This window comes from Colobus angolensis, unplaced genomic scaffold (assembly GCF_000951035.1).
Source record: "Colobus angolensis palliatus isolate OR3802 unplaced genomic scaffold, Cang.pa_1.0 Scaffold460, whole genome shotgun sequence".
Classification (NCBI taxonomy): Eukaryota; Metazoa; Chordata; class Mammalia; order Primates; family Cercopithecidae; genus Colobus; species Colobus angolensis.
This window is the reverse complement of record NW_012118044.1, coordinates 98,673-112,912: the sequence shown is the minus strand read 5'-3', so window position 1 is coordinate 112,912 and position 14,240 is coordinate 98,673. Positions and strand designations below refer to the sequence as shown.

Here is a 14,240-nt window from a genome sequence, read left to right as displayed (position 1 = left end):
TCAGGAGTTCGAGACCAGCCTGGCTAACAGGGTGAAAACCCATTTCTACTAAAAATACAAAAAAATTAGCCAGGCATGGAGGCATAATGCCTGTAATCCCAGCTACTAGAGAGGCTGAGGCAGCAGAATTGCTTGAACTCGGGAGTCAGAGGTTGCAGTGAGCCGAGATCACACCATTGTACTCCAGCTTAGGTAAGACAAGAGAAACTCCATCAAAAAAAAAAGAAAAGAAAAGAAAAAAAAATCCCTGCTCTAGGCTTACCTATCACGCTCTTCCTTCAGCTTCTTGGGAAACTGCTGAGGATGCATTTCCCAAGTCTTTCTTTGTTGGGGTAATCTGTCAGCAGCAGCAGCAGATGTGCGATCACATAGATTTTCTGATACTTGTATTTTTTCACTTTTGTTTGTATTATTTCCTTCTTTGACCTTTAGTAAAAGTAATATGAATAATAATTGTTATTATTTTATTCAATAAAAAGAACTTTTTCCCTGATTTTTTCACTTGGTTCAGGTTAAATGTCACTATTTTTTTCATAAAAGTATTTTGTGCTTACTTTAATTTTATCATTGTACATAATTATTATAATTATAAGATACTCATCATTTTATCATTGAAATTTTTGCCAAGTCTGTTCATTTCTGTTTGAGTGAACAGAAGAATTTTACAAAATTTCAAAAAGGGCTCTTCTCCATTTTGTGCTTTTATTCCTATCCACTCTTTGCTACCTGATATAAATTTTTATGCTATCTGACTGGCAGAAACAGAGAAATAAAAAGACACAGGTGTAACATACGTCTTCTTTCTTTACCACCTGGATTTTACATGAAATAGCCAGATGAAGAGGATGTGAACTTGTAGGGTTTCAGGAACAGTAAAGCTTTCCCTTTTCTGCACTAAGCTATACTTTTCCCCACTGCCTTTTATCTCTCTCTCTCTTTTTTTTATTTGAATCCTGGGATACCAAAAAAGTAAACATGTTCCCTGAATGATGAGAACCAAAGTTTGGCACAACACAAGAAGCAGAGTGAAACTGCTGAGTTTCTAGTGCAGAATTCTGGAAAGCGCAATGCTTTCCAGATTTCACATTCAATTACCACTAAAGTTGATAGGTGGAAAACATATGGTACAGTTACCTACTTTAGCCTCATTATCTGCTGATAATGGGAGTCAAACCAACCAAGACATATTAAATGTTTCATCCACATCTCCTAAGGTGGCATTCTCTAGCATTTCATGGCACCAAATAACATGATACAATTCCATATTGCTGAATTACATAAAAATCAATTTATCAAATTCGTCAGAAAGATTAAAAGTCTAACTTGAGCAAAGCAATTTAATGCCTCAGTGGGTGCAAAAAGCCTCATGTGCTTTTACTTTGAAAAAAGAAAATCTCTATTTTTAGAACACAATGTACAGAACTCAACTTCCTACTAAAGAGTCAAAGCTTAAATTTTTGGCTGATAAATTATACTTCTTATATGATAAAAATCATACATGCCAAAACTTACTATACTGTATTAAACAACATAAGGTCTGATTCAGCAGAAAAATTGGAAACTGGTGATTTTTTAAAATACGTGGAAGTATGTATCTGTTTTCAAAAGTATTTGAAATAACCATGATGAGACTATAAGTTCAAAGAGTTTGAGCTAAGCAGATAAACTTGCATGCAGGAAAACACATTAAACAGACTCATTTGGCTGGGAATATTCATTGCAACTCTCAAGGCTAGATGTGTTTTTGTGGGCCATCTCAGTCATTGCTTCCCTCCCATTGTATTCCCATTCTATGAATAAATAAATGTAATTCATCTCTAAAAGAATACAGAAAAAAGAATCTAGAATCCAGAGCTTATTTCTTTAGCAATTTCTTTATGTTTATCTGGTTCAGAAGGTCACTTGGTATATGGCTGAATTAGTTTCCCAGCCCATATGCCACTTGGAAGACGGAGAGTGAGACTTAGGTTGATTAATGGACAAACATTATGAGAACATTCTCCAGAACCGTTATTTAGATAGCAGAACTCATCTACTTTGACACATAATTACACATTTAGATAACCCCACTGTAACTGTATGCATGAGATTTTCTTGAATAGAAAATTTGACTAAATCAAATAATTGATAAAGAGAAAAAAGAGAAGCAGCAAGCAAACCTCTGTGTTTTTGAAGTTGGACTTTCTCTTTCTCCAAAGCCAGGAACTCTACTTGTAACATGCCTACCTCATTCTCAAACCTTGGAATATCTTGCTGTAAGTCTCCTAGCTATATTTTTGATGTTTTTTCACTATGTGGCAGAGAATAACTCACATTTTATACTTCAAGATTCCTGCTTTTGTAGTTATTAGCACTGGGATTGTCATATGGTGGCTTCTGGAATAAGCAGTGTATTGGTTTTCTGTTTTTAGAAGTATCTGTAGCAGCAGAAATACTGTAGCTTTCTATCTGAATCATGTGCTTTATTTCTTTGGGGTGGGTAAACAACAAATCAAAAAGACTTTCAGGATCTCTAGACTGAGGCCACTGCCTAATGTCTAATTTCCAATTAGTGGTTTTGGGTTTACATTTTTTGCTACTTGCATGTCAAACTCTTAATCATCTTTCATTTCAATCATAATTACTGGGTTCCTTAATTTTTTGGTTTCTGTAGCATTAAAAAATTTTTCTTCATCTGTATTAGAAACAAGCTATGTGTCTGGTTTGTTATCGTTGTTATAGTCTGATTTATTTTCATTTAAATGAAGCTTAGAAGATGACTGGTAAGTATATTTCAGCGACCTGGAGTGGGAATGGAATGAAAGACGCTTGTCATGGGCTTCCTCTGTTCAGGCGCTGCCTGGAATGCTGCAGAGATAGACCCTCCAGATGCATCTTCCTCCTCACAATCATGGACATGATTCATCATATTAGAGGGCACTCCATTTGTTCATCGCTCTTTAGAGTAACTATGTAGGAGCTCTGCCTCAGGTAAAGCAATACTTTTGGAGTTTTCAAAACTTTCACCAATATTCAGCTTGAACTTGTTTGTAATGAATATTAAAGAAAGTCCTGAATATACGGATAGATTCCCTTTATCACAATTTTCACGCAGTTCTGGTTCTTGAGACCTTTTTTTTGGCAGGTGCAAAATGGAAAACAAATTTGCTTGCTTTGTTTCTCAGTTACTGTCTTTTCTGTTGGAGTGCATGTTTTAAATTTAGCTTTAATCAAGGATAAACAAAGAAATATTAGAAAATAATTAAAATTTAACCGACACTAAATCTATGTGTCACTACTCTTATATTGTAACTAAATGTGAAAAATAATTTGCCTTGGCTTAACATAGGAGAGAAACATGAACTGGCAAGCTGAATTCTCTTTGTTTGTTTGGACTAAACTTAATTCATTATGTGTTAAATCTACCAGAAATGAATTCAAAGATATGTAGTTTTATAAAAGATTCCTCTCTTACAAAGATTTTACCTCAGCATACCAGAAAGAGTGAGTCCTTACAGTGCATGTATATTTCTGAAGATTAAATAGAGACTAGGCAAACATTCAATTATTAAGAGCCAAACTGAACACCACTAAGAAAGAGAAGCAAAATTTTAAATTCCAATTCAAATGATCTACTATGATAGTGTTACGTATCTAGATAGATTTCATGCTTATATCTACTTCTAATATACTTAAAGTTCCACTAGTGATAGTGGATGGATTTTTTAAATTGTAGGAATATTTACTATGTATTTCTGTTGAAATACAGTTATTGTTTGTACCCTGACACCAAAGGTCTCATTCTGCAAGGTAGGATTCTCTTAATAGGCAACTGGGTTGACTTTTATGACCCATTCACTTCCTGAACACAGACACTGAAGTCAACTAGCGACCACAAAACAGAATAAATCTTTTAACTCGTCACTGGTGACCAGCAATATGAAACTGCAAAATTTGAACCACTAGCAATGATGACTCCTTTAACACTAGTTTAGCTCAGTGGCCATCATGGTTAAATTGTTCATAATTTCTGTTCCTTAGTAATATGACTCAATATTTCATGTTACCTTCTGTATTAAGAGTAAAGTTACAAAAATAAAAGAGCAAGAGAATTCTGATAATTTCTTGCCTCAATTCCAAGGGTAAAGACAGCTATGAGTTACTAGAGATGGTAAGAATATCTTAAGTTTCATAACAGGTTAAAATATTTTAAAAATTGAATATAAAATTATGATCCATTGGATTCTAAAGGTATAGTCTAAAAGGTCATATCATTTGGTCTACGCTTTGTTACTAAAGTCAAAAAAAAATGTTAAACAAAAAACTTAAATTTTTATATACCTGTGGTTGCTTCTTTTCAGTTCTTTCACGCCTTTCTTGCTCTTCCTCTGAAGCCACTAGTAAGGCTTGTTCTATTGACAAATTCACTGGTTTAGTTCAAATGAACTAAGAACAGTTAGATAAAGACTATAATCTTTTTAAAAATAGAGAATAAAATGTCTTTGTATTTTATATTTTGAGAGTTTAAATGAAGCTTAATATTTACTGAAATATTTACTTCTTTAAGAAATACTTCTCATTATCCAAAACTTCAACAAACCATTTGGGGAGACACTAGCTATCACCAGGTTCAAGCCATACAAAATCTCAGGGTCACTCACAAATTGTTCCACCCAATATAAATAAAGCTGTTGCAAACAAAACAAATTTTGAAATGCAGTCAAAATATACAATGTAACACTTTACTATACTTCATAACAGTATCTTTTTAACAACACACTCGTTGAGTTGGCTGTTACTAATAATTTGCAAAATTATCGTTGTTTATACCTTAATTAGTGTGCACCCCATTTTTTACATCACAAATGTTTTCCCCTACTATTCTGAAAAATTTATTTTCATCTTTTAAGACTCAGAATGTAGGCTGGCCATAATAGCTCACATCTGTAATCCAAGCACTTTGGAATGTCACAATGGGAGAATTGCTCAAGGCCAAGAGTTTTAAGGCCAGCCTGGGAACCATAGATAACCTTGACTCTACAAAAAATTAGACAGGTATGTTGAAATGTGCCTGCAGTCCCAGCTACTGGAGAAGTTTAGGTGAGAAGATCCCTTGAGCCCAGGAGTTTGACGTTGCAGTGAGTCTCGATCACGCCATTGCACTCCACCCTGGGGCATAGAGTAAGAACTTGTCTCCAACAACAGAAAAAGAAAAAGAAAAAAGGCTCAGAATGCTGTGTGAAGTCTTTCTTCACTCTAGCTGTCTTTCTCCACACACACGTGTCTGCTTCATGGGCCTCCCTTAGTACTTTGTCAATTTTTCCAGTGTGACTTTACCACCTGAACTGCACATCATGTCTTTACATGTTGATCCCCTTTGCTGCTGGGTTGTAGAGGACAGTCTTTTGAATCATCTTTGTATAAAGTCTTAACTTTGCTAAATAATTAGTTATTGAGTTCCTGCTATGTGTTAAGCACTGGGGTATAAGGAAGGAAAATAAAAGCTGTCAGCGATGGCTTTCCTAAAGATCATGCATGAGCTGCGACTTACAGAGTGAGGTTAGCCAGATTAAGTGAGGCAGAGGGCAGGAAAGGGTGAGCACATGTCAGGAAGCAATGAGAGAGGGAGAGAAGCCTCCAAGAGTGTGTGTATTTCTCTGCAAAAGAGGAACAGTGAGGGCGCCATTGCCAGCAGCTCAGTAATTCCAGAGAAAAAGGCAGATGGGGAACGGGCTATGGATGAAGATTTGGGCAGAAATCAGTTTCCTTTTCTTTTCTTTGCTTTTTTTTGAGACAAGGTCTTACACTGTCTCCCAGACTGGAGTGCAGTGGAGTGATCTTGGCTCACTGCAACCCGGCCTTCCGGGTTCAAGCAGTTCTCCTTCCTTAGCCTCCCGAGTACCTGAGATTCCAGGTGTGTGCCACTACCGCCTGCTAATTTTTGTATTTTTATTAGAGATGGGGTTTTACCTGTTTGACCAGGCTCATCTTGAACTCCTGACCTTCAAATGATCCACCTGCCTCAGCCTCCCAAAGTGCTGGGATTACAGACATGAGCCACCATGCCCAACCCAGAAATCAGTTTCTGAAATCCTTATATACCTTTAAGATGCTTGGACATTAGGTATTCAGGAGTGGTTCACGGATCTATTTGCATTAGAGATAATTAACTCTAAATACTGTGAGGAGCATAAAATTCTGACACATAAACAAATGAACAAAGATAAAACATAAGGCAATGTTGCAAAGATGATGCAGGCCTGAAATGTTTTCAGAAATATTTAGGATGTAAGTATAGTAGTCATTATAAGAATGGATTTTTACTGAATGAATAAATGTATATATCTGGGTCCCTGGAGCAATACGCTCTGCTCATTATTTTACAAACTTTATCAAATGAGAAGTAAATTAATCTACATAAACTGTTTCAGTTACTTGTATTTACACTTTTTCTGCTTCAGTTTTACCGTGCACAGGAAACGCATTTGGGTTTTGTGGTTGTTGTTGTTGTTGTTGTTGTTGTTGTTGTTTGAGATGTAGTTTCGCTCTTGCTGTCCAGGCTGGAGTGCAGTGGTGCTATCTCAGCTCACTGCAACCTCTGCATCCCAGGTTCAAGAGATTCTCCTGCCTCAGCCTCCCAAGTAGCTGCAATTACAGGCATGTGCCATCATGCCCAGCTAATTTTGTGTTTTTAGTAGAGATGGGTTTCTCTATGTTGGTCAGGCTGGTCTCAAACTCCCAACCTCGGGTTATCTGCCTGCCTCAGACTCCCAAAGTGCTGGAATTATGCCCACGAGCCACGGCGCCCAGCCACATTTGTGGACTTTCTTTTAAAAGTTCTGCTTCCTGGATTTATGAAGCTCATGAGAAAATAGAAGCAAACAAGTCATTTGCATAGTTAAGAAACTTTGGATTTATAACTTGTCATCACTAGTCTAGAAGACTATCATCATGTTTTGTAAAACAAAATGTTAATTTTAGACATAAGAGGAAAAATAAATTAAAGCTATAGGGATGAAAACATATTGCATAATTTATTACTGTTGACATGATCATAGGACTGATTAAGAGCACTGAATTTCACTTGTATGTGAAGTAGACCCCATATTAGCCACAGTTAGTCAATAGACTGGTGTTTTAGCAGAATTAAATTTGATGCTCCTGTGTTATCTTTAAATGATACAGCTCTTCTGAACACCCGTACTCCTAGTGCATGATTATCCATTAAGACAAGGTGAAGGAATGTGTGAGTACAGCTGAGGAGACACCACAAGGCAAATGCTCAATGGTTCCCATTAATATTGGGAAAATCAACACTATAATACAGAAAGCCATAGGCATTATTTAATATTTGGTTTGGGAAGGCATTTTTAGTGACATTGCATACAGTTGTAACTAATAATTGCAGAATTAGAGACGTAAAAATGAATCAAAGCCACATTGTGTTTGAGTAGGAAATCTGTAGACATCTGCAGCAGCCCCCAATTTTTCCAATCCAGCCCCAAAATTCTAAATATAATCATGGTACCCACTCTCAAATTTATGTGAAATACTAACCTCAATGAAATTACTCTTTCTCCTTATTCTCTTTGTTATTTGTATGTTGCTTTCCTTAAAGGTAGAATACAAATGCCTTGCTAAGAAGCATTCTGTTAGGGTGTAGGCTGCACAAGGGGAGGAAACGCAAAGTACTTTTGGCCACAAAATGACTTCTGAAAAGTCAGAACTATGGAAGCACGAACCCAACCAAAGGAATCGAGAATAACATGTTGTATGCTTCCTTCCCTTCTTTGTTCTCTTCCTACTCTAATAGCTGTGACTCACATAGGTAATGAAGAACATAATTCCCTGATAGAAACACAGCTCCAAGATTAATCCTTTCTATAACTATGAAGTTCGTGTGTCCAAAGTCTGTAGTTGCTGTCTGATTTTTCTTCACTGATGGTGATAAACATTTATCATCAACTCACAACTTCCCAAATCTTTGAAAAGTCTTACTATTGATGATTCAACTAGTAGAAACATAATCTAAAATATCTGAAAATAATAATTTTATTTCTTAGAATGTGAATAGTAATACAAATTGTAATAAAGTGTAAAAATTCTTTCTTCCCTGAAGCAGTACCATGTTGTCATCTACCCCACAAACACACTACCCCCTCATGGTCTAATGTATTTTACAAGTCTTGTAATTGCTATTAACTCAAACAAGTTTATTTACCTTGTTTTAAGCTTCTGTTATTTACTACAGTTTACTTTGAATCACTCAACAATCTCTATTATATATGTTGTTTTCCATGAGAAATTTGTTTATTAATCATTAAGATTCTTCAGTGATAAGAAAATATTTGAATAACTAAGTTTGAGAATAAACACATGACATTATTGTGTGTTTCTGTGTACTACACACAAAAACTTCAAAAAATTATAATGAATATACATTAAATTTAAAACTGCCTTCATGTAACCAAGATGATCTTCCCTCAATGCATGAATACCTTCAGAATTCACATGTGAAACCTTAAATATAGACCAAAGATTTGTATAAAATATAATAGCCTTAACAATCTTATCTGTAGCCAACACAGTGGATCCCGCCTGTAATCCCAGCACATTGGAAAGCTGAGGTGGGCAGATCACCTGAGGTCAGGAGTTCAAGAGCAGCCTGGCCAACATAGAGAAACACCATCTCTCCTAAAATAGAAAAATTAGAAGGGTGTGGTAGCACGTGGATGTAATATCAGCTACTCAAGGGGCTGAGGCAGGAGAATTGCTTGAACCCAAGAGGCAGAGGTTGTGATGAGCCAATACTGAGCCATTGCACTCCAGCCTTGGTGATAGAGCAAGACTTTGTCTCAAAAACACAAACAAAAGACCTAATTTTTCCATTATAAAAATAAGTCTATGTTCACACGAGATCTGAAGAGTACACAACGCCATGAGATAGGACAGAAATAAATTTTAAAAGTTATATTCCTGGTTTCTGTATCAATAAAACAGTTGAATTTTAGCTTTTAGGACAAGTCAACGAAAAGAGCAAAAAATGCAGAAGTGAAACTTGAAAGGTCATTTGGCCATCAAGGGTTCATGATCACTGAACTTTCACAAACTATATATATTGTTCAAAACATTATTTCTGAATTTTGATTTTACTATCCCTGGAGTTTCAGATTCATTCAGGGATGTCCACGAGGTCAAATAAGGCAATGCCATTTGCTATTTTCAATTTACTTTTCCAAGAACAGTGCAGCATTCTTCCTCAGAGAAGTGAATTATCCTATCTTCATAGGCTAAAGGCTCACGAGTCACAGTGCTAAGAGCATTTATAAAATATGGTGCTGCATGCTTGTATTCTGAACTTTTCAGCTTTAAACTTTCATACAGTAAATATTAATGGATACAAACTGATTTTAAAAAGCCCTTTTAATCTGACATTTCTAGTTTTTCTTTCTTTCTTCATTTATCAGCAACAGGAGAGTCTAACTGAAAGTGGTAAAGTGGTATAAGGGAATACAATGAAAAGTGTAAAATGAGTTAAACCACAGATAATCATATCAATGTGGATGCATCTGGAAAATATTACACACCAAAGAAAGTGGCAGAAAGGTATGTAAAGTGTAGAACCACTCATGTAGCATTTTAGAACACAAATAAAACATTCTGCACATTACTTCTGAGCATCACAGTATAGTCAAAGATTTCAAAAGGGCATTGAAATGAAAAACAATTGATTTATGATGTCGGTAACCTCTATGCAATCACGTTTCAGAAACCTTAACACCAAAAAGTCTCACAATAACACTTTTAAAAGACTGTCTACCAGTTATAAATGAATCATTACTTTCCTCATTTTTAATAATCAAAGATGCCACAAACTCACACATACACACACCTATGCATACACCTGCATGCACAGTCTGCTCATTGGAACATCTGATTGGCTTCAGATCATCAGTGTAATAAAACTAGCAGCAAGCCTCTAAAGTCAAAACAGAAACTGACAAGTTAATAAGTAAATCCTTTTTCTAGGTAAAGATCAGAACTCCAACCAGCACATAACTCACTGGAAATATCTTAGAGTCTCAAAATTCACTGTTTTGAAACACTGAGAAGTACAAAAATTTCACATTGAAAACTTTATTCTATTCAAAATATTAAAAGAGAAGCATCTGAGTTAAAGCTTCCATTTTAAAAATATTTTTATGGCTTCTAAATTTATTTTTATTCAAATATGAATACCAACAATAATATTTATGTCAATGCCTTCCATTCAATTTTGACCAAATAGAGTAAGCGGTAAGAATAATGTGAGCACTTCCATCATTTAATGCACTTATTCCTAGCATTCCATTTGTATTGAAAACGTACCTTCTCTCAAGGTCTGTACTTTCTTTCTTTGTACTGCCCCTTTCAGAGCAGGATCTTCAATTTTAGTGCTAGGCTGAATGGGTTTTAAAAAGAAAATGATTCATAAATCATACATATTTTATACAATATGGAGTTAGTGCTTCAAAAAATATACATAATTAATTACCTTCAAGGAAGGATGTTGTGCAAAAGACCCTACAAAGCAAAGGGGATATGTCATCAATTATATGTAAGTATGACAGGGCCAACCAAACATTCAGGCAGTGTCACTATCAAGCTGAGTTCTCATGCCTGACTATAAAAATAATTACTTAAGGTTTTGAGGGTACTTCTCAGCTTCTTCTTTTCCTTGCCTAGGACAGCAACATGACAGAAATATAATGAGGAAAATAGGAATATAGGATTCCTAAAACTCACAGGTTACATTTCACTAGTGAGATTATGTTTCAAAGGCCTATACCTAAAACAGAAAAGCATGGATATCACTGTAAACACGTTGGCTGATGAGGAGAAAAGAGACTATTAAACAGATGGGGAAATCAAACCTGAGGGTATCAATGTCAAAGCTGAGGGTGAAGGTACAAGAGTATTTTCACTCAACACATCAGAGGCATTGCTGCCAGCACACCACAGATAAATTCCCCATGTCCTGTTGCTGAGGAAATACACAGTTGAGATGACAGTTCAGGTGAATGTGCAATTCACCTCTCATCAAAGACAGTGTTCTAAATTGATCAGCTGGAATACACACTTATGAAATCACAGCTAATCAAAATATTCATTTTTCCTATGACCACATGGGCTACTGCAGCACCTACATTTCTCCTATCCCCTCGTTTCGAATTGCATTAGAGCTCTTTGATCCACTCATACAAGGTGGTCCATAAAACACATCAAATAAACCATGTAGAATCAGTGTCCAATATCAAAATATTTATCAAAAAAGAAAACACTGAAATACCACAGACTTGCTGGAAATGAATACATTTTTATATTGTAAAGTCAGTGCAGTATTTATTGAAAATGAGAAATTTGGTATTCACAGAATGAATTTTATAATATGATTCCATCTAAAATTAACTAAGTTTGGTATATTAACTTACACTGTAAAGGACATATATAAAAACAGCTATCATATGAAATAACTGGCTGTCTCAAAAATAATTAGCCAAAGCATCTATATGCAACTTAATCACATCTTATTCACTCATGTCAGTGAAACTTCTCTCTCTGGGAGGCCTGACAGTTATCAAGTGAAATGAGCTGCTGCAGTTTACCCCAAGTCTGGCACTCCCTCCTGCCTCCAGTACTCTCCACAGCAATAACCTCTCTTGTGAGACTGGCCATAGGCCAATGCAACTGTAAGTGACTCATCTCAAGTTTACTTGGCTTTAACTCCAAGAACCCAGCAAATGTCTTTCTTTCCTCCCTCCTTGTCCTTTCACAATCCCTCTTCCTTTGAAAAAGTGATTTTTAGATCTGTCAATCTGATGCTTCCCTTCCTAGCTGCTTTTTATGGATCATTGCAACCACCGTTGTCATCTGTGCTCAGCAGTAGTATACGTCTGTAATCTCTCTTTTCATCTCATTCTCATTCCCCTGTGACTAGAATCCTGATCAGAAATAAAAGGAAATAAATGCTTTCCCTGGATTCTGTTATTTTTTAAATTGCTCTTCAATGGTTCTTTTTCCAGATTCTCTAAAGGAAGGCTATTCCCTTGCTATTCAGGGCTGTGGCCAAGGACCAGCACGAACATCACCTGAGTACTCATGAGAAATGCAGAATCCCATACTTGCTGAATCAGAATGTGCACTTTCCAGAAGCACCTCAACTAATTCATGAAAATTTGAATGCCCTCTTCCACACTGATGTGCTTGCATATTGGTTTACCCTAATTGCCCTGTTTGGCCTAGCATCAATTTCTTCCCTACTATGTCCCTGAATTTAATACTACATTTTAAGCCATAATGTTTCTAATGAACTTTTAATCAGGAAATACCATCGCTACTTAATTTCTTCTCCAAAAATCACTCAACACTATTCTTTTCAACTATGTTAATTTGGCCTATCTGATACTATCCCACGAATTTACACCATTTTCTATAAAACTAAATTCTAGCCATACATGGCTGACCATTTACGGTGATATTCGTCTATGGTAGATAAAACACAGGTCTGTGTGGTAAAGTACCTCAATCCTTAATGCCTCCCCAGTAGTGAGGATGACAGCAAGAGTAGGAAAATGTTACTCTAATTCTCTGACACATTTTGGTACTGGAAGCTCACTTTATCTTCTTTCCTATTTCTAACACCCTCTTCTTCCTTCTTCTACAGATCAATTTGACTTTACTACCTTCCATTACATATACCCGCATATGCTTTTTAAAATTTATTCCATGTACACTCTGCCCTCCTCATTCTTTCTCTTTTATTCATTTCCTCCTCCCTCTCTCCTGACTTGCCTCAGTTTTTAGAGTATCTTAAAATGGAACTCATGACTCAGCTCCTTCAGCGGTGCTCCCAATAGAATCAATAGCTGACCCTTGGTTAGAGATACAACTTATCACCATTTTACTTCTCCTTTACTTATTATAGTCAATAGGACATTTTCTTTAGCTAGTAGACTATATTAGCGCTCATATTTTAAAAGAAACATTCCAATAACTTTTAAAATAAAATCCAGTTCTCACCTTCTCCTTTTCCATTGACTATTCTGTTGCCTTTTTCATGGGAAGGTCCAGGTAAAGGCTGTGACACATCCTTGGGGACACACTTCTAAGGAAATATCAAGAGTTACTTTCCATTTAAAAAATTATAATGAGTTGCATCAAGAGTTTCTTATCATTCTCTTTTTATGAAACTGGATCTCATTCTGCCACCCAGGGCTAGAATGCAGTGGTATGATTATGACTCACTGCAGTCTCAGCCTCCCAACCTCAGGCAATATTCCCACCTCAACTTCCTGATAGCTGGAACTACAGGTGCATACCTTCATGCCAGGCTAATGTATTTATTGTTATTTTTGTAGAGACAAGGCCTCATTATACTGCCCGGGCTGGTCTCAACCTCCTAGGCTCAAGTAAACCTTCCACTTCTGCCTCCCAAACTGTTGAGATAACCAGTGTGCACTAGCACACCCAGCCCTAATCAATTCCTTTAAATAAACCTCAATGTTGCCCAGACATGGTGGCGCACACCTGTAATCCCAGCCCTTTGCAAGGCCAAGGTGGGTAGACTGCTTGAGTTCAGGAGTTTGAGATCAGCCTGGGCAACATAATGAGAACACATCTCTACACAAAAATACAAAAAGGAGTCAGGCATGATGGTCCGTGCCTGTAGTCCCAGCTGCTAGGGAGGCTGATGTGGGAGGATCACTTGAGCCTGACAGGCGGAGACTGTAGTGAACCAAGATCATGTCACTACACTCCAGCCTGGGGAACAGAGCAAGACCCTGACTCCCCAAAAATTTCTATCTAAAATGTGAGAACAAAGAGAGATACAAACGAAAAACAAGCCTAATTGGTCAATGAAATATGAGTTTAAGCCAAGAAAGAAAAGAAACAACATGAAGTACAATAAAATACATGGAGAAATAGATCTATTATAGAGTGTTTTGGTCTTTCATATCTCGAATAATACTAATTAATATTTATGCTACAATTAGTTTATGTAACTACTTCTGTGATAGAGTTTATTACTCTAAGACATTCAAGAAGCTAAATATGGTCATCTACCATTACCTGAAAGAACATTATTACAACGGAGAGAAACCTGGAACTTTTCATCAACTTTCCACCCAGGAAAAGAATTGGTCACCAGAATACTAAAGAGTAATGTGATTTGCTTTCTAGGAAGCTGATTTGCTTTCTAGGAAACCAGGGCGAGTATTAAA

General features: G+C 36.4%; 1 protein-coding gene across 1 annotated transcript in view; it reads right to left on the bottom strand.

Annotated features, from left to right (window-relative positions):
• The window catches only part of LOC105523415 (ankyrin repeat domain-containing protein 20A2-like), a gene marked incomplete at its 5' end in the record, with an annotated part of 97,325 nt that overhangs the window by 3,457 nt on the left and 79,628 nt on the right, over positions 1-14,240 (bottom strand). The window contains 5 exons of the mRNA XM_011958228.1: positions 263-426; positions 4,321-4,391; positions 10,348-10,420; positions 10,514-10,542; positions 13,039-13,123. Coding sequence (XP_011813618.1) covers positions 263-426; positions 4,321-4,391; positions 10,348-10,420; positions 10,514-10,542; positions 13,039-13,123 — 422 coding nt within the window. The remainder of the gene's footprint in view (positions 1-262; positions 427-4,320; positions 4,392-10,347; positions 10,421-10,513; positions 10,543-13,038; positions 13,124-14,240) is intronic.